General features: G+C 37.4%; 1 protein-coding gene across 1 annotated transcript in view; it reads right to left on the reverse strand.

Annotated features, from left to right (window-relative positions):
- LOC122326958 (transmembrane protein 132C-like) overlaps positions 1-15,037 on the reverse strand; it is a 111,333-nt gene extending 96,296 nt beyond the window's left edge. Inside the window, exons 1-2 of the mRNA XM_043222183.1 lie at positions 15,025-15,037; positions 14,785-14,904 (exon numbers count right to left, since the gene is read on the reverse strand). Coding sequence (XP_043078118.1) covers positions 14,785-14,904; positions 15,025-15,037 — 133 coding nt within the window. The remainder of the gene's footprint in view (positions 1-14,784; positions 14,905-15,024) is intronic.
- Positions 15,038-19,084: the final 4,047 nt, after the last annotated feature.

Consider the following 19,084-nt stretch of genomic DNA (forward strand, 5'->3'; position numbering starts at 1 on the left):
TAAGATGTTCTGAAGTTCCCTTTCCTCGTGTGCTTGTTGGCTGATCTGAGACCATTAAAAATAAAAGAAGCCTGTTGCTGTACCGGGGGGCTCTGAGATTCTGGCCTGCATTGAGGAGTAGTTGAGCTAAATGATTTCTGTGTCAGAGAAAGCCTCAAAAGTATCGTTCACCGATGCACTCCTAACTCAGACAACGAGTAACTCACAGGTTCAGCCAAGAGGACATTGTGGAGTGGTTGTCTGATGAAGGCACTTCAGTGCAAAGACGGGACCCTTAAAGCCTGCGTAGGAGGTTTTTCACAGGTCAAACCTATCGCTAACTGGTCTCGCTAAGTGTGTGTGTATTTGCATATATGCTCAAACATATAAGCTATGCGTAAAAGAGTTTTCGCATGGAAATTATGATTCACGGATAACACAAAAACACATTAAAACAGCTTAAACCATGGATATGCAAATACAAACAAAAAATAAATATAAACTAAAAATAAAAGTAAAACGTTGAATGGTAACATTTGTGAATCAACTTTTAGTGGGCTTGAACTTGCATCCTAAAAGTAGTATTTAGACTGCCTCTCAAATTATGGGTAAAATGTTCACAAACACGAAAAAACCACACGCAAAACACACTTGTTGAATTGTTTTGTGTAGCATTGTCAGAGCAGTGTGGCAGATGTTGACAGGTCATACGGTCACTTATCTGCATAAACAAACAAATTATGACATAATTAACTAATGCATCAAATAGATTAAGTACAAGCAACATGAGCAACTGTATACGAATGCTCTCACCGGTTCCTTTCTAACAGTACAGATCTAACAGTGATTAAAAAGTAATTATAAGGATAGCGTGAATATGCAACCATAGAGAGCACAATCATTATAGAAACATGATTATTAAAATTGACCTTCATTATCAAGAAAATAATCCTGGGCACTTGGGAGTAAACCTAGGCAGAGGGAAATATAATTCCAAAGGTAATAAAATTTAATTATTCTTACATTGTATTGTTCCTCGTGCCTGTTTTTGTCCTACTGATTATCCTGGTTAGTTAAGAAACTAGTACACATTTGGACTGTGTCAGAGAGCTAAAGGTAAAGATTCGAGCAGCGTTGACACACTTTACTGTGACCAAAAAATAAATATGATATGTTAGACTAGCAATAAAAAGTATTCAACTGAAATACATTTTAGCTATATAAACACTTTGATTTTGGGTCTGCTATTAAAGTATGAAAAATGGTGCATCACTAGTTATTATTCAGGTTTACTGAGGTTGAGGTTCTATCTTTGGTTCCACAAAGAACTATTCAATCAAAGGTTCTTTAAAGAACCATCTAAAAAAGAAAGGTACTTCAAGGTTACGTAAAGGTTCTTTATGGAACCATTTAGACAAAAATGGTCTTCTATGGCATTGTATATTATCTCGCTCAGCAGAATTCTCTTCAAACTGTTGCAATGACAGTAGCTAAACTGAAAGACAAAACCATGCGGCAATACTGAGAATGCAGCACGTACTTGTGATGTCTGAAAGTTTTCAAATTCAGAAACGCACAAAATTGAACCTGCGTAAGAAAACGTTTTCAATAAGAAGAACATGAAAGCAGATAACAAAGTCCTGTCCTGTTCAAAGAGTTAAACAAATACATTTTCCACCAAGTTTTTGAGTTCTATAATGTAGGATGAGAAGATAAATATTTTTGGGCTATCTATTCACATCTTCCTGACGTCTGTAACATCTGCGGCGGCTCATTCCGTGAACTCGAAAAATAAATATCCTAAGTTTGAAAAAACAAACTCATGTTCACCTGTGCAGGTTGGATTTGCCCGTATCTCGAGCGAAATGCAATGCGATGTGTTCTGGCTGAAAGGAATTTTGCTGTACAGCATTCCTGAAAGGTACACGATGCAGCAAAGGAAAACAGCCCTGTGGTTTCCATCCCTTCAGCTGACAGGAGAAGATAATGTATTTTAGATAGAGCTTATACACTGGACCGTGCCGCTGTCCATCAGTCGATCACTGCCTCGAGTCGATATTCCAGAGAGCCTGAGACATGTTTATTAAAGAGGTGGTGGGGGTAGAATTTGCTGTATGCAGGGGGCAGAAATTGGCACGCTTGGAGACCTGGATGGATTCTACACAGTTAATTAAGATAAAACGATTCAATTCAGCAAAGATTGAGTTGCGATTGAGCCCAAGCTGCTCATGGTGGTTGCTCTGATTAGGAGCCAGAAAATGCATTTGCTGAGATTTTGATGCGAGACAATATTCCCGTTTTCAATTACACACACGAACAACCCCCTAACTACCAAAACTGACTCATTTGCATGATTGAAATATAATTACAGCAAGATGAAAAAATGCCTGTGTTTTGTTTGGTGCTACAATTGCGTTTAATTGTTTCTGCTGTTTGTTTTTGCTTTGTCTGCTTGCTTGTTTTTTCAGCGAATGCACTCGTACCAATCGATCTCGGGGTCGACGAATAAGGACAAGCGAATTGTTCGCACGCGCGATATAAAAGTCCATCTGTTAACGATGTTCTCATTGTAGTCACGCAAAAAAATACCACCTAACTATACGCCCTTAATTATCATACACTTTGCCGCTGACAAGGCTGTTCACGGAATACTTTTATCATTCCTGCAGAGGAAAATTTTAAGCCTGGCGCAGGATCCTCCGTGGGAAAAATCGATGGCACGAATAACACACACAAGCTGCGCAACAATAAGGAAACTAGATGTTCTCTGTCACCGTGTCAGAAACCTCTAATGGCGTCTCACAGCTGTTCTTTCTCTTGTGTTGACAGCCGCTGCTCGGCACCATTAACAACTCACTGACGGGCTTCGCTACTCGCCAACCCGGTGATGATTTCACAAGAGCGTGAAAACTGTAATCAATGATAATAATGCTCGATCATTTGCCAAAGCCTTATCAACACCAGTGCCGCACTGTATGTGACTATAATATTGAATTGCATTTAGATTTATTTTTTTACTGCCCGTTTCTTGACAGCACTCACTCATTTTTCTCACAGTAGGGGCCACTGCATCAGGCCCCTGTCCCTCAGGGACCACCTTTCAGCTTCTCCTCCCTCTTCATCCTCCTATCTCGGGCTGTCTGATCCATTTCAGTGACTTCGGTGGCCTTTTCACTGCTTACGGAGTCAGTGTAGATGTCCTCACAAAACAAAACAGACACACGTTCAATGCCTGCGCCGATTTTAAATGTCAACAGCATGTCAGCTATCACCATTTATCATCTGGAGGACGTCGCATGGTTTACTCAATGGTTAGCTCCGATCCATAGTTGTCAATCTTTTGTAGTGTATCAGACAATTAACAATTGAAGATTACTGACTGTCAATCTAAATATTTCCTCTATGAAAAGCACTGCAGTATTATAAATGCATGCCAGGCATGCTTTATTTAACGGCATAAGGAAATTGCAAGAAGTATGGGTGTAAAAATAGAAAGCGTTTTAAATATACAAAAAGGTATGCAAAGCGCATACTTTATGATTTATAAATAGGCATAGCAATAAAAAGCAATAAAAACAGACAAAAGTTAGGTGCTGCTTACCATATGTGTATTAATATATAATCTATATATAATCTATTTATGAGTCTATATCAATATATAATCAATATATCTGAGTTACCAAAATAAAAACATGTTCAAAAACATATAATTTAAAAAAATTAATAAAATGAGAACTCTTTATGATAAAAATCTCAGAGGCATCTCTGCATTCTCTGTCAAAACTGCAGGTATAGTGATTATAAACCATAGCACATCAATATGTATTAACATATTCATTTACATGGTACTCCAAACAACACGTCTAAAAATATGGTAATGCAGTAGTACATTTAGCGTCTGTAATGCTAATGTTTATATCAGAAGATTTCTTTACCCGCTGCGATTCAGTGAGGTGCACATGCAGGTGTTGAAATATATAAATATTATCCTCATCGCTGGCAACAGCTTTTGCAGTTTATTCAAAATTATTTTAGGTAAATATCCACATAATCCAGCACTCTTTTTTTCTCTGTTGAAAAGTAGCGTGTTACTATTTTACTGAAAAAGAACCCGCACCAAACGACTTTTCCGAACCATACAGACTGACGCCAAAACGCTATTATGCTTGACCTGAATCTGGAAAAGAGCTGATTCACTTAAAAGAGCGATTCAGTCTCGGATAAACAGACACAAAGAAATAGAAATTGCTTTGATTAATTTGTTCATTATATTATTATCCAGAAAATAAAACATGTAAGGCTAGAATACATATAATGGCAAACTTTTTTTCAGTACTAAAAAATGACTTAATGTTCTGCAAAATACTTCATGAAATAATTATTGGCTTGAGAATGGTGGCACCTAATTGCTGCTACTCTGATCGATTTTGAACTTCTGAACCCACCTGTTGCAGGACAGCATTACCATCTGTTCTAAGATGAAATATTATTCTCAACAGAAATAGCTCACTCTCACAAAGTAAATGACAGAGGTAGAGCTTAAAATTTAGCAGTGATCACTCTCTATTATGAGCGCATAAGAACAGTTCATATGCTGTAGACTTGACTTTATTCCAAGTTTCCACACAAAAAAATGGGATTTGTAGTTTTGTTTAAGTGATCTCTTATGTTCACTAAGACTGCATTTATTTGGTAAAACTGTAATATTGAGAAATATTATTTCAAATGTTTAATGTAATTAAATTTGAATATAATTTATTGCAATGATGGCAAAATTGAATTCTAAATAACAATAGTCACATGATGTTGAAGTAATATTTCCTAATATTATCATCAAAGTTCTTGTTTGTGCTGCACAAACAAACAAAAAAAGCTGAACTGGTGGGCTTTTTTGTATTATGATATTTTATTTAAAAGATTTTTGTAAACATTTTAAATGTAATTTTATTGATGAATGAACGTAATTTGTTTGTGGCAGATTTGTGAGGAACAAACCGAAATTGCAAATGCGATATTCCTCTAGAGGGCGCGTGACAGCTCAGAAAGCCAAATCCACTGATCCACAAATCAAATCTCACAATAGAAATAAAAGTGCTAGACTTTAAGATCTAGTTGCTGAGATTTGTTCCCTAGAAATGGAATTCATTCTTATAAATTTGTAATAATTCTTAAAAAGTCCTTATACCTTAATCCTTAACAATCTGGAAGGATAGTTATTTACACCTGAACAAGGACACGCTTTTAATAGCTATTGAATTGAATACCTTTATAATTCTAAAGGTAATACATACCTTTATAATTCTTGAGAACCAGTTATGTGTGTGTGCACTTTTTTCTCCTTGTATGCCGCGAAGTTTGTTATGCTGATTTTATGCTGGGCTTTTTAACTTAACAGCTCCCTCTATATCATTAAACTTTTCCCATATTATGCATATTCCTCTTGTTATAGTGTGTAATTAAGCTTGTTTTGATATAAATAGAAATTCAACACCTTGAGCACAGCAGAGGTGCCAAATAATGTAGAGTTTTTAGTAGTCGAACTGCAAGACGCCACTGCCAGCTGGTCATGTGGTCATATAATAGCACACCCCATGAGCAGAAGACGAATCCACTTTTTTTTTTGCCCACTCGCATGCCTGCAATCCAAACCTCCTGTGAGTGTTCATCATTTTAAAAATATTTGTCAGGAATATTATTTATTTTGTTGCGTGTAAAAACATTTTTAATAAGGGGAAAAATTGCTAAACAGCACCTGAGGATAGCTTTATATCACTTCGGAAAATTATAGCTGGTAGTCAGATATCTAATCTGTTTTTCCACCTTGAAATTGCAGAAACAAGTGCCAGTGGAGAACACCAAGAAGTAAATGATAACCGCAACTTGATTAACATAAATTCCAAAACCATCATTTATAAGCTTATTAGATGTCGCCATCACATTCATCTCTGTGCATTAAGAGGCTCATAACATGGATGGTCAATCTGCTCTGGATGAAAATTTCACTTGACAAACTTAAATTGAAGCAGATTAATCAGATGAGCACGTAAAAGATGTTGAGAAATCAATGATAATAGAACGAGAAGAAAGAGTAGCTGCTCTTTAGACATGCTAAATGTCTCAATTCAATACAACTTCCTGTAAAAAAAAAATTCTTTTAGCTTTCCATTTATTTTAAATGGAATTTACTCTGTGTTTCTCCCTTGCAAAGGAAGTAAAATCATTGAAAGCTTATACAGTTCGGCCTTTTTTCTGTGGCATGCTGAATGCTCTTCTTGTCAATGCTGAGACGTGTTTGCCTGTTGTTTTGAAGCAGTAGAGCTGTTTTGAGACCCTTGAACAGAATATATCTCATCATTCTTTCAATTGTGATTTTCAATAAGGTACAAGTCGCATCAAACGAGTGAAAGGAATTGCACAGGAATCTGAGTAGTCGAAGAATGTTGTACTTTATGTTGTTTTTCTTTCAGGACTAAAGCATTTGACTTCAATGCAGGAAGAAACAAGCTAACTGTATAGCAATTAAGCCAAAAAGCCACTTCATACCACACAATCAAGGACAAGAGGCAATCATGCAAGGCAGCCTGTCCTCCACATCAGTTAGCATGCAGAGAGACACGGCACCTTCGCTCCTTCGGCAACAACAAAACGTCCCGCCTTCCTCCTGAGGGGCCAAAGCACTGTGTTTATGGAGATTACATACAGTGGCAGAGAGAGCCCAATTACCTACAGCAAATGCACTGTGTGGAGCCAAAACCCACGGCAGCCCACAGCGAAACAAAGTGATTTTACAGCTCAATTTTAATCTACAGGCTTTGGCCTGGTCTCTGGTTCCCCATGTGGGCCTTTTAAAATCTGATTTATCTTTACGCTTTAAAGCAGACCAGTGGCGGCACCAGCCCCAATGCTTAGTGATGCTTCTGAGGGTTCTCCAGTGATAGTGTAGGGTTTAATGAGGTGGGCTGAATACAGAGATGGTGCGCAATGGAAAAACCACAGTGGAAATTTTGACAGGATGGATGAAAAGTTTGATGGAGCAAACCTTAAAAGGCTCACGTGAGCCAGACATGACACATTCTCTTTATAGTGATGCAAGAAATAGGGGAAATAGTGAATAAACCAGTATTCACGAGTAGCTAACGAAAGGAAGCAAGACTTCTAACCTTGCTTGTTCACTTAGTCTGACAGTAGCTGTTTTTTTAACGAACTTTGCTTAATTATCTTATGTTCTCTTTTAAACTGTTGTTTTGCTTTATGTGTTGCAGTAAATTAACAGGTTTAAAAAGAAGTGTGTATGTGTGTGTGCTGGTTTTTGTGGTTTATGGGGACAATGCCAATGGGGGACATTTGTTTAATGGCATGATTGTGTGTGTGTGTGAACAATGGCAAATTTTACAGTTACCACAAAAAACTGCAATTAGGTGAGTTAAAATAAAAACTGAAATATTGTTTTAATAAAATGTACTCTTAATGCAATGTAAACGTAATCTATTTACTATTTAAAAAATAAATAAATATATATATATATATATATATATATATATATATATATATATATATATATATATATATATATATATATATATATATATATATATATCTGACAGAACACAAACATTTATTGTCAAAGAAGCTGGCTGATCACAGAGTTCTGTATCCAAGCATATTCCTAGAAAGCTGAGTGGAAGGAAAAAGTTTGGAAGAAAAAGATGCACAACCAACCAAGAGAACGGCAGCCTTATGAGGAATGGCAAGCAAAATTGATTCAAGAACTTGAGTGAACTTCACAAGGAATGGACTGAGGCTAGGGTCAAGGCATCAAGAGCGACCACACACAGACGTGTCAAGGAATTTGGCTACAGTTGTCGTATTACTCTTGTTAAGCCACTCCTGAACCACAGAAAACATCATGCGTTTTACTTGGGCTAAGGAGAAGAAAAACTGGGCTGTTGGCCAGTGGTCCAAAGTCCTCTTTTTAAATGAGAGCATGTTTTATACTTCATTTGTAAACCAAGGTCCTAGAGTCTGGAAGAAGAGTGAAGAAACTCATAGCCCAAGTTGCATAAAGTCCAGTGTTAAATTTCCACAGTCTGTGATGATTTGATAATCTGCTGAGTTTTTGTGTCACTGCACCCATTTACCAAGAAATTTTGGCATCTTTTTGAAGATGCTGATTTCATTTTCCAGCAGGATGTGGCACCTGCTCACACTGCCAAAAGCACTAAAAAGTTGGTTAAATTGGCCAGCAAACTCACCAGACTTGAACCCCTTAGAGAATCTATGTGATATTGTCAAGAGGAAAATGAGAAACAAGAGACCAAAAAAATGCAGATAAACTGAAGGCCACTGTCAAAGAAACCTGAGCTTCCATACCACCTCAGCAGTGCCACAAACTGATCACATCCATTCCACGCTGAATTGAGGCAGTAACTAAAGCAAAAGGAGCCACTACCAAGTACTGAGTACACGTCAATACACGTAATTTAACATACTTTCCAGAAGGTCAACAATTCACAAAAAAAATAGTTTTTTTATCGGTCTTATGAAGTATTTTAATTAGTTGAGATAGTGAATTAGTGGGTTTTTGTTAAATGTGAGCCAAAATCATCACAAAGTAAAACGACCCAAGACTTAAACTACTTCAATCTGTGTGCATTGAATTTAACTCATATATGTGACCATGGACCACAAAACCAGTCATAAGAAACATAATATATTTGTAGCAATAGCCAACAATGCACTGCATGAATCAGAATTACCTTTATTATATTCTTTTATGCCAAAAATCATTAGGATATTACATAAAGATTATGAATCATGAAGATTTTCTTTAAGTATTCTACCATAAATCAAAACCTAATTTTTGACTTGCAATATGCATTGCTAAGAAAGTCATTGGACAGCTTTATGGACAGATTTTCTCTATATTTACTTTTTTTTCCCCCAGATTTTCCAATATTGTCTTGTCCTAACAAACCACCCATCATTTGGATGGCTTATGTATTCAGCTTTCAGACAATGTATAAAAAGTAATTTTCCAAAATTGACCCTTCTTAAGATTGCATTTGTTTTTCAAAAATGTTTTCAAAGAAATACTGCTCTGATTAAACGATAGATTGCAGTATATCTCATAGCTGTATATTTTAAACAGCTTCAGCTATACCTATGGTTTTGGTTTCCTTTGTGTAGCATGACTATAGTTCAACAATGAGAAGCTTAAGCTAAAGTTTTAAAGTAGTTTCTCAACACTGAAACAAATTCCCGGTCATATTGGAGTCTGAGGGCTATTTCAGAGCAGGGATTGACTTTGAAAAAGGAACCATGGTACACTAACCAGGAGGAACCAGAGGGGAGCAGCTGGGAAAGGTAATTGCCTAGTTGGTGCCATGTGAGATGAGTAAGGAGGGTGTTGCTTTATCTGTGGGCTCTAATATAAGAGGAGAAGGTGGAGGAAGCACAGAAGTAGAGAAGCAATTCACTTCCATTTAGATTTAGGATGCCTGAACCTAAGTGAACCCTGCTTACTGTTGTTAATTAAATCTGAGAGAGAGGTGAAGGGCAAAGAAGAGGGTCAGAACAGGATGGAAGACGAGAGGAGGAGAAGCTAGCATGATCTTATCGAGGTGCAGACCGTTCTTTGGCAACGGATAATGTAAATGAAGCAGAGGTCAGCAAGTTTTCCCAACGAGTGCAGCCCTCCTGCTGGCATGAGAGTTAACTTTACTATGGAAGCAGCGGGAGAGAGAGGATAATGGTGTAAAGATAATTGCTGGACTGTACTTATCCATGTCAAATCATAAATTCAGAGCTCGAGCTGCAGTTTCAAAACAAATGAGACTTTAAAAATGCAGAGTTTGTTAAACACACACACACTTTGAATAAAATTCACTATAATGTTGAGTGAAATGTATTTATTCAACGTGGTGGTCCTAATTAAAGTACATTTAAATAATATAACAAGCAAATTAAAATGCACGAATGCCTATGGAATTACCTAAAGCATATATATTTTCAATCAGAGCTTCTATGATCAACTTTGAGCATGCAGGATTCAACGTGATATGCAATTATTTTATTTTGTAGTTGCTCAAAAGAGTACCGAGATGATACGTGATCTCAAATTAAAGGTGGTCTATATAAAATAAACCCTGAATAAAATAGCTCTGTACATCCAGCGTTTTATGAAATTTGAATGGATATAGAAAGTGCATGCGAATGCAGCTGAAAGTGTCCAATATACTTTGAAAAACTCCTGTTGCTATTACCATATGAAATGGACTGCAAAATTATCACCGTCGACAGCAACTGATGTCTCTAAATGGGTATAAACATTTTGTTCCTGAATTCAGTTTGCAGAAGATTATCCATTTTGGGGGTGAATGGCTTCTAAAATATATCTGTGAGATTGTAGAGAGAAAAATCTCAATTCTACAGCTGAAAATGGAGAAGCTTTAGGCACAATTCATTTCCCCAAGGCAACGTTGCTGAAAATTGGCAAATGGCTTGACAGAACTTAGATGGCTTGAATATTTCAGATTTTTTAAACATGCTAGTTGTACTATTATCTTTGCAGTAGTCGGATTCAATATTTTTGACATCTGAGGCTAGACGTATAATTGCTGCAGAAGTTTAAAAGTGGTATCTTCTTTTGAAATCAATCATCTGATTGGATAGATTCTTTGATAAGCCTCTTACTGAGGATGAGAACTGCCTTTGCTTAATTCCCAAAAGAAAACTATATGCGTTTGCATCTTATCTGGCAAAACATTTCAAGCTATAATCCATTACAGGTGTATATGTATGTTTTTTTACTCTGCTCTTCTTTGAGTTCTTTATCTGTCTGTCTATCTATCTATCATCTATCTCCATGCACGATAAAAAAAAAAAAAAAAAAAAAACTTTAAGACATTGTCAAGCTAACATTTTATTACCCATAATAAAAAAACTATTATCTGAATTTCACAACATTTGAATTCTACTTCTATAGTTATATTCTGCCTAGTGAAAATAATGAGCGTTTGTTAATATACAGACAAATGATACTCAATATCCAGTCAAACGTTTTTTTTACATGCTGTGACTCAAAGATATTTGAATGACTCACAGATATATTCTGTTTATTAATTTCAGAAACTGCTTTTGTGCATTGATGAACAGCATCGCCTACGTGACTCTAACAGGAACCCTAAAGTGTTCCCTGATTGATTTACTCTCATGCTAAATTCTTTTCGATTATTATTATTTTTTAAGATGCATAATTTGGGGGCACGATTCACTCCCTTCCTAATGCCTTTGCTTGAGGCTGTCTGCCTAAGAAATGATGCACCCTTTGATTAACGTGCTGAGATGTTTGTCATCGCATCACAGCACGACGATCGCCAGGGCCCTCACAGTGAAAGATACTCTGGAAAAAAAAAAACGAGAATCAAGCGAGAAGAGAAAAAGAATGGAGCTGTCAGGGGGGAGAAAGACGTGAGATCTGATCCCTCACTCCTTCTGTATGGGTTTGGAAAAAGAGAGAGATGGAGGGGTGAGTTGTTTGACTAATGCTCTGTTAGCTAATGTGTCCAGACCACCCACTGAGCAGCACCCGTCTGGCTGGCTCTGATGTTGTCTTGTAGTAGTGATGTGCGCACAGTTGCATGAGCCCAGCACCCTCAGCCCTTATTCTGGGGAGGCGCGTGCGATACTCCCACTGCTAACAGCAAGCTGGTGGGAGTCTGCTCAGGCTTTCATGATAATGTATGCATTTTTCTGCTGCTTTACACAGCAAGATGCAAGCCGTCATTTTTTCATTCGCATGAGAGTTTGGGGGAAGGCAGATATTTTTTTGCAAGGTTGCCACAAATGCTCTGCACAAATTGGAGGTTAGAACTACAGATAAGCTCTGATGTAACATGATGCAAACTGTAAATTGTGTTCACAAATGGCTGTCGTTGTATCTACAGAGATTAGAATAGTAATGTCTTGTTCGGTGGCGGTGCCACAAGAAAACCAACCGCCAACATGAAAGTGAAATGGTTCACTATCGAACTTTAAGGTTAGCTTCTGCAAGCCCTGCTGAAACCTTGCTGCCTACTACCTAGGTGGCTTCCTTCTAATGTAGCATTCTAACTAAAATGGAACCTGATAAAATAACTACAAATAACTCTTACTTTTGAAAGACAAAAAACAGTGGCAATATAGCGGCGTATGCAGCATCTCTCACACAGAAGTCACTTTCTAAACAAGCAGCTTTCTGCTAACTACACTAAATATGAATTAAATTCTCGCATGACAGATCTCCCTATGCAGATCCCTACAGACATAATTGGATTTCACAAAGGACATCTCACCATTCAACCGTAAATGCGACTGCACCTTTAAACACCTTTATTTAACATTTCTTGCATTTTGTTTCGGTTGGAATTTTGTTACGATTTTGGGTACATTTTTTCCCTTCTTCGCCAAGAATGCATATATGTACATACAGTATATGCTCCACGTAGTTCCTCATATTACGCACCATATATATTCTTTGCTGAATTTGGCAATTCTGTGGAGTCCCAGACATGACATGGTAAAAAAAAAAAAAAAAATGTATATGGACACAATTCATTCCCACAACTTACTAATTTATCACTAAACTTACAATTTCACTAAAATGAGATAATCGTGCTAACATGTTAGTGGAAGTCGTGGAAACTAATTGTTAATTTGTGGCCACAATATTTTTTTACTATTTAATTTAATATTTTTTTCTAGCATGTCATGTCCGTGACATGCACTATGACAAACGTAGAGAAAAAAATCATTTAAGATGGCAGACAAAGCGAGAGAAATGTATACTGTAAATATTTTATTATAGTTTAGCACGAGTAGTGTTCCGAATGCATGATACCTTAAACCCCTCACCAGTTACCACCTTATTTCGCTTGCAACGCACACATACCGAAAAATGAAATGAGAGGTTGTCAAGACTGTCAAGATTTTTCTACAACAATATATCAACACAGACATTCACGGCAATGATTATAATACTTCAGCTAATCATTCCTGAGGTCTAAATCGCCATGCTTGAGACGAGGTTGTCAGATTGACACTTATTTATTTGGACCGCGTTCAACAAAACACCGTCCCTGCGTTTATTTTTATTGATGTCGAGCAGGAAGCGCCATACGGTTGCTGGCAGCCACCCTGAATTATGAGGGAGGTGATTACAGCCCCTCTCTCGCTCTTTTCATAGCCAAAGATCAGTGAGACAGAGAAAGACAGCTCTTGTAATCACTCTTAATAGTCTTGTTGTTTGTGTGAGTGTGCGTGGTAATGATGCTGGCACTTCAGCATGGGCTCACAAGGGACCCACTATTGTTTCATCGTCTCACTGCCTTTCAAATGCCACCACAACAGGTGCCTCTGTGAGGTTCCTCGTCAGTTAATGCTTTAAATTAAGGCTATGGTCCTTTTTTTAGCTTTCTGTATCATTGCTTAATCACACAGATGGATCTAATGACTGTGAATTGATCTAAAGTGGACCAATCACTATAATGCACTACAGCTTTCTCGGGATTCCATGTTTACGGCCTTGTCTCCATGTTATGATCCTCATAAAGTTTCACATAAAGTGCTGTTTGCTAAATTAATGATGTGAACCCTCTTGTTCTTTCGGCGTCAACGTCTTGTTGTTTAATATACTTCTGCGTTTCATTGTGTGACCTGAACCAGACTGAGTGTCTAACCTAAAGCGCATTTGAGTGATTTTAGCATAGTGCCGCGTTGATTTTAAGTCGGTTCAGCATGCCAAACAAATCAAACCTAAATCGCAGAGGGTATATGACACGCGAAATTCATTCGCAATAGAATTAGTGATTCATTTTTCTAAAAAAAATGATTCACCCTTTTATTTTTGGAGCAAAGCAATGATGATGTCCAAGGAAATTCATGTTTCCTACCACTGAATGCAATAAACAATTTTTATGTGTTATTATATGTGACATTTTCCTGCCCTTTTGACCTCAATCATCTCTTCTAGAAGAGTAATGGAGTCCAGGAGGATCAGGAGGCGGAAGTTCATCTAATTCCGTCAATCATGATGCATGTGTATATAAACAGCTGCTTACCTCAATGGCATGGTTATTCGTCTGGCATCTCAACTACACTGATTTCCATTTATTTATAACTGTCTTCGTTAATAACTAGCCCAGCAGAACATGCCAAGTCTGTCTGCCTACATTACATTCAAAGATTGTATGAACAGGTTTACGTGAAACACTCTTGAGGAGAAAACGTTGACTGACAGAACTTCTCGCAATAAAAAATAAAAAAAATAATTTACGCATCCTCAAGACATTTGATTCTGACAAAAAAAATAATAATAATATCTTGTTCTATGCTCTGTGTTCTAGTTAAGAAAAAAGTCGGATTTGGGAACCACATAAGGTGCTTGAATCCGAAGAATACTTAATTACATAGCATGTGTGAAGTGTTTTAGTGCAGCATATTCTTGATTTCTAAGCAGTGAAATTAGTTTCCATCACTCTTCTAGTTTAAAATCCATATGGTGATTGTATATTCAGCACAGTTAACTATGACTATTCAGAACCCACCTTCAATTGCTTTACAACCAGTCATCAATTACATGTCAAGAGCACCTCTGGCAATCTGTAATCATATTGATTCAAACAACATGAAGTAGCACCATAATAACCACTATGTGATGAAGCACCGAGCCTGTGCACTCATTACCATATACATAAGAATTTAGCATGGAAAGTGAAAGATCTGGCGTGCAGGTCTTCACCTGTTACTGATGCGCTCTTACAGACTCACCTCTGCAAAGCACGAACAACATGAGCCCAGCTGGGCTGAGACGCAGCATCTTCAGTTCCTCTGAAGTTGGTCGGGGTTGGAGAAGGGAACGGGTCGGTGTTTTTGCACCGACAAGTCTTCCTTAAGGTCTACAGAACGGTAAACGCAGCCTTCATCTCTTTTTAAGCAAGAAGCGATGTAGCGGTCAGACGTTTCCCCCTCCGAGCACCTCAAAACGAGTCTCTCCAGCGGTGCAGTTACCAAACGTTGTCATCTTGGCATCTGTTTCGTGGGTTTTACGTCTTCCAAAGTGTCTGACGAGCAACTTAAACATTAAAAACATAGAAGCGCCGTCCAACAAAAAGTCACAGGTTTGTAGTTCCGCGCCACAAGTGTTTGTTGTTAAAAGCGGTCGTGGATGTGTGCTCCGTCTAAATGAGCCTCGGCTCGCACAGCTGTGTGGAGGATCTCAGAGGAAAGTTGAACGTCGCGTGCGAGGCTCGGCAACGCTTCATAATGATGCCGAGCACACTGTAATTCCAGAATAAATAAAGTGACTTTTAATAGACGGTATCTGCGATTGAGAAACAATTAGGAGCGTTTATGCAAATAAGACCTAGCTTAAAACGGTCAAAACGGCAATATGTTACCCCGGGCTCCCACAGTTATTAATACACTTTTAGAAATTAAACTGTAGTCCAGCCGTCGCGCGAATCACTCGTCAGAGTTTTGACGCCGAAAAACAAGCCATAAACTTCAACAATTTGAGGAAAGAAGTAACAAAAATCATTTGTTCTGTGAAATCGCTCCTTTCTCTCATCCATGAAGTCCACAGTGAATATCCCTCGTGCTTTCGTCTGCTCTTTGGGTTCCGCAGCGACAAGCACAGTGAGTCATGATACTGCTCTCTCTCTCTCTCTCTCTCTCTCTCTCTCTCTCTCTCTCTCTCTCTCTCTCTCTCTCTCTCTCTCTCTGCCAAATGCTGCTAAACTGGGAGGGCGGTGTAAGAATTTCAATTTAAAACTTCAAAGTACTTTTATTTGCGCGAACGTTTTACACGCGATACTGTTAAAGCATCAATGCGAAAGAAACGGAACAGTCTATAAAGCAGAAACAATAACACAGCCTAGCCTGCAATAAGATGCCTTTAGAATTGATCCGAATAGTTTGCTAGCGATGCGTACTTGTTGATGCACCGCAAACAAGGATTTGCGCTTGTAAAACATGTTGTAAATGTTTTTATTGGCCATCGGCGGTATAGATTAATTGATCATTATGTCTAAAACCTACGGAACGAAGGTGCGTTGATGCTAAAGATGGAAAGTATTGTAAGTATACGTTACGAATGGTTCTACCCCATTGTAGTGAGATGTTATAGTTATATTATATTATAAGTTATGATGCAGGTTTTAATGTAGTTATTGAGTGATTGGATATTGTGTTATTGTGCCGCGTTCACCTGAACAAGCGCGACAGTGCCCTCTAGTGTTATAAGTCATGTCCTTGAGATTTTCCCCTGCCGTTGATGGCACGCTGGAAAACGGCACAAGATGTATGTTAATAGGAATGTAAATGGCGTATTTGCAAGGTCGGCGAAGACTTAAAAACCCACCATTACACAGTCTATAGATACTCAGCATACAGATAACGCGTAGATCCGCTGTGGCTATAACAAAATTAACATCGTCTTCGTCACTCAACTCGTTTCTCGTCGCTTTTCGAGATTTTGAATAATGTTTTCCCCACGGAAAGACAGGACGGAAACAAAACAGTTCGCAAGTTTCTGTGTCTGTACAAAGGTCATGATTATTTAATGAGGTAAACATTGGGGCAGATTGTGATTGGTTGGTTGTCCTTCGCCAAAGCGCTTTGGCTTTGCCTGCTACCAAAATGCCTTAAAATGCATACATTTATATCAAATCTTTTTTGTAAATACGTATCTAGATATCTCAGCATTGCTTAAAAAAATTGCTTTTGACATTCTTATACATTTCTGGCACCTGTTTCCATTCTGAAATGCACCGTTTTGATGAAATATAGATCGATTAGAGGACGGAAACCAAACGGTGTTGTACAAAGCTCGTGAATTTTAAATGAGGTAAACACTGAAGCAGTTTGTGATTAGCTGCGTTTTGATAAAGAACTGGCTGTAACATTTCCAAGCACTTAAAGCGTTAAAATGTTTTAAACATTTTTAGCCCCCGGTAGTTCCTGTTCTAAGATTCACAATTCAAACCAGTTAAAATGTGCTGAAATCATTGTCACCTTAGTCCTGAGTAGTCCATCAAACGCAGTTTTCCTCCTGCAGGTTGGAGGTTTAATTCGGCCCACCGTGGAGGTCTGGCATTAACCTTGTACTAACTCACTTCATGCTGAATAGAGATATTGACAGCAAGAGTAGCTGATGACTCCCCTACTGCTCAAGTCAGCAATTACTGTCAGTTCACAGAGGGAAGATGAGTGTTGATTTGGGAAGAAAGAGGCATTTAAGAAGACCCACATGCAAAGGCATCCAATTAGCAAACACATTAATTGCTTTGCCAAATTCTGGGCAGGGTATTGAAAGTTTTCCAACCATGCTCGCGAAGAGGCTTTTGTAATTAGCTTTAGGGAGACACCTGTAATAAACAGTGAAGTAGATAACACACCAAACCGCCAACACTAACAGAATGTTTTTATAGAGTACTATTGCAAAGAAATTAAGTGAATATTGACCCCGTTCGCACTCTCTTCATTTGCTCTCTCTCCCTATCTTCCCTGTCATTTCAGTGTATTCACCAGGTTGATTGCCGTGACCCGTCTCTTGCTGCTAATGTCAGGTGATTAACATTTATCAGTCTCTGGGCAAGACCTTTCTCCTGAGGAGACGTTTCAACGGCCTGCTCTTTTCTAGAATTTTCTGACAACGTTTCTCTCATTACCGGTTTCAGCATATATAGGCAAAGGACACGTCAGTGATGGTTTAGCCTCTGATGCCTGCTGTAATTTATTATTCAAATAGACAGCTGAATGTTTTTCTGTCCAAGCTTTTTGTAAACACATTTGGTGCTGTTTACAGTCTTTATACGTGTTACTGTTTTTTTTTTCAAGGCGCATAATACTTTTTTTATTGACTTTTTTTCGAGTCGGTTCAATACACAATTGTTTGGGCTTGGTGGTATTTTTTTGTGTGTTTGAAAGTAAGTCTACTATTTTTCACCAAGGTTGCCTTTATTAGATCAAAAATACAGTTAAACCAGTAATATTGTTGAAATATCGCAATTTAAAATAACACTTAATATAGTTCAATAAGTCGTTTATTCCTTTGAAGAAATATATTCTAATATTGAGGAAACCCTGATCATTTTTTTCAGGGTTCTATGATATAATTATTGATATATATATATATATATATATATATATATATATATATATATATATATATATATATATATATATATATATATATATATATATATATTACTCTTTGAAATAATAAACAGAATTTATTAGATTGTCTGATTATACATAGATTCTTTTCAGCTTTGATATATATATAGATCAAACATTTTACACTGACATGTCAATACAGGAATAATGTGTATTGTCAGAGTTTGTTTCTGTTTGTGTTTTGCATTTTATGTTATAATAATTTTATAAACATGTCATAGAATGTCTATGCTGTGTAAACAATGTTTGCAGGAGCCAGACAAGCTTTTATTATTAAATACAGTGATTATTAATCCTGCAATGATTGAAATAACCACCCATGTGATATCATAATTATATCGGTTGTTTTTGTCAACAGTTTTTAGCGGCTACAATCATCGGTCAAATTTCCCCTGGGTGTCTGTTCATTTTGATGGAATGCTTGAAGACTTAATTGAGCTTTCTGTGTTGGCTAGGATTTAAATCTGTTTATTTTATTAGTGTCATGTAAAAATAGATAACCTTGATGACAGAAGCTAATTAGTGTGGTCATTTATTCAAGGTTTAATACACAGATGACTGCCTAAAGACCTGTTTTTGTCTCAGAAGTTGTACAAGCCAATTAACGTGATGCCCCTGGGAACAGTTTAAGACACAAATTACAACGCACGTACCATAATAATTAATAGTTCAGGGCACTTTTTGTTCTCTGTTTATTATGTTGTATGTCAACAATGCTGACATCCATACTTTTAAAACATGCACATTACTTGAAAAATTAAAACTTTACTTTAAATAAAATAAAAATGGGGCAAGCATGCATCTCTTTTATATTGTCTGCCTCCACACTCTTAACCATAAAGGCTTTTGCTGTTAAAAACAGTATATCATGTCATACTGAAGAACCAACCAA

Source organism: Puntigrus tetrazona, chromosome 21 (genome assembly GCF_018831695.1).
Source record: "Puntigrus tetrazona isolate hp1 chromosome 21, ASM1883169v1, whole genome shotgun sequence".
NCBI classification, from domain to species: Eukaryota; Metazoa; Chordata; class Actinopteri; order Cypriniformes; family Cyprinidae; genus Puntigrus; species Puntigrus tetrazona.